We start from the raw sequence: 2555 nt of genomic DNA on the forward strand, positions 1-2555 counted from the left end.
TTATGTGTAGCTGTATGTCCCACAATAGTATCGGTCAAATTAAAAATCAGCATTAGCTCACATTTTTGTCATGTAAGACTACGGATAATGGTGAATTTGAGATGGAGTTGATATGATGTATTTTTTGGGAAAAACCGCTGACATGGCCATGACAGCGGAATGAGGGACTTGTAATGGGGGCTTTTGTAAGTGCGTTTGTGGGTGATGTGGTAAAATTTGATTGGTATCTGAGGTGTAAATAAATTAAAGTTGGAGAGATAAAATATTTAGAACTAATCATGGACTGCCAGCTCATTATCACGCCCTCTCACCTCAGCGTGTTTTGACGACAAACGCCCCGGCACAAATGCTCACAAACGCCCCATTCCAGGCGTTTGTGGAGCGTTTCTCACGCCATGTTGGCGGTATAGGAACCACAAACGCTGCGTTATGCCGTTATCGGTGGTCTAATGAACCTGTTGCAAGAATAAACGCGTCCTCACAATTGTGTTCTTGGTGAGCGAAGTTAGTAGTGGAAGCTTGAGAATTTTGAAGAAGTGTGCTACGGAGGAGATGTGTCCAGTGAAGACCTTTGTCCTTTAAACACTTCGTAAACTTAGATATGTAGTTTTATTTATGTATCCATGATGTAAGACCATTTTTAACACGGCGTCAGAGGGGTCCCGTCAGACGCGCTGGCAGTGGGTGACGCCCCCTGACGCCCCTAGTGGGGCGTTACGGCTGACGCGGGAGGGGCGTCAGTGAAGTTTTTCACGCGTAGGTCAGGCAGCGTCAGGAGGACGTGGCGGCTTCTGATTGGCTGGAAATTTAAGCCGTTGGGTAACGGCTATATTTGATTATTTTTTTTTTTTAAATTCTATTTATTTTTATCTATATAAACCCATCCATTCTACACTTTTAACACACAATTTCTCTTTATTTTTCTTTAAATTCTATCAATTAAATCATACAATTTTCTCTCATCATCAATTATTTTTCTTTCATGGCATCGTATTTACTTAGTTTCGATTCCGATTCGAAAGACGAGCGTATTATTGCACTAATTCAACATTTAGAAGATGATGATGACGAAGTCGAATCCGATCGTGTTCCAAGATCACGAATTTATATTCCAAGAAATCGTGAAGAAGCTGCAGAAAACTTATGGAAGGATTATTTTAGTGACACACCCGTGTTTCCGCCATTTAAATTTAAAAGGCGTTTTCGTATGAGGATTGAACTATTTCTCCGAATATCGCAAGGTATTTCTAATTTCGATTCTCATGATACTCCCGAGCATTTTAGATTTTTTAGAGAACGTTTTGATGCTATCGGTCGGCCGACTTTTACAATATTGCAAAAAATGACTTCGGCTCTACGCCAATTGGCGTATGGAACTGCCGCCGATATGTTTGATGAATATTTAAAAATGAGTGAGCAAACGTCAATACTTTGTTTAGATAACTTTTGTAAATGTATTATTACATTATACAAAGAACATTACATGAGATCTCCCAGTGCATACGATGTTCAACGTTTATATAGTAAGCATGAAGAGAAACATGGTTTTAAGGGTATGCTCGGGAGTATTGATTGTATGCATTGGGAGTGGAAGAATTGTCCCGTTGCTTTGAAGGGACAATACACTAGGGGTGACCACAAGAAACCTACCATTATGCTTGAAGCAGTTGCTTCGTATGACTTGTGGATTTGGCATGCATTTTTTGGAATGACGGGTTCCAACAATGATATAAATGTTTTGAATCAATCCTATGTTTTTGATAAACTTAAAAAGGGAACATCTCCACTAGCACCATTTGAGGTAAACGGTAATCAGTATACAAAAGGCTATTACTTAGCTGACGGTATATATCCTGACTGGGCTACTCTAGTCAAAGGTTTTGCGAGTCCGACAGATGATCCAAGGATTAAGTTTACTAGGTTTCAAGCTAGTGCCCGAAAGGATGTAGAGAGGGCATTTGGGGTTCTTCAAGGTCGATTTCATATTTTAAGGTTAGCAGCACGCACTATGTCGGTAAACAAGATGCGGAGAGTTATGGACTGTTGTATCATATTACATAATATGATTTTGGAGGATCAAGGATTTGCGTTAAGTGATTGGGAGGAAGAGTTCATTACCGAAGATATGGAGAATCGTCCGGAACGGATAACGAATAGAGGACGGGATCAAGACGTTATCATCCGAGAAATAAGAGATAGGACGGTGCACGACCAACTAACCGATGATCTAGTTGAGCATATTTGGAACCTTCCGTCCGCATTCCGCACCATGAATGGTTAAATTTATGTAATGGTTAAATTTTATGTAATGGTTAATTTTTATGTAATGGTTAATTTTTATATGTTTTTTAATTATATGTAATATAATTTGTATGCATAATAAAATAAAAAAGAAAAAGAAAAAATAAAACTGGTGGGACTTATTTGACACTGGAGGGGCGTCAGGGTTATTTTGGTGTCAGAGGGTGACACTGTCACGTCAGAGGCAGATTGCACTTTTTGACCAAAAAGTGGACAATCTGCCTGTGACGTCACAGGCAGGGTTAAAAATGTTC

General features: G+C 39.5%; 1 protein-coding gene across 1 annotated transcript; it reads left to right on the forward strand.

Moving 5' to 3' along the window:
- The first annotated feature begins 982 nt into the window (after nt 1-982).
- LOC139900184 (protein ALP1-like) lies at nt 983-2281 on the forward strand. The gene has a single exon (XM_071882978.1). It carries the CDS (start codon nt 983-985, stop codon nt 2279-2281), a length of 1299 nt encoding a protein of 432 aa, XP_071739079.1.
- The last annotated feature ends 274 nt before the right edge of the window (nt 2282-2555 follow it).

Source organism: Rutidosis leptorrhynchoides, chromosome 3 (assembly GCF_046630445.1).
Source record: "Rutidosis leptorrhynchoides isolate AG116_Rl617_1_P2 chromosome 3, CSIRO_AGI_Rlap_v1, whole genome shotgun sequence".
Taxonomy (NCBI): domain Eukaryota; kingdom Viridiplantae; phylum Streptophyta; class Magnoliopsida; order Asterales; family Asteraceae; genus Rutidosis; species Rutidosis leptorrhynchoides.

What these genes read in the sequence shown, in the direction of transcription:
- LOC139900184 (XM_071882978.1), top strand. Translation starts at nt 983, where the DNA reads ATGGCATCGTATTTACTTAGTTTCGATTCCGATTCGAAAGACGAGCGT.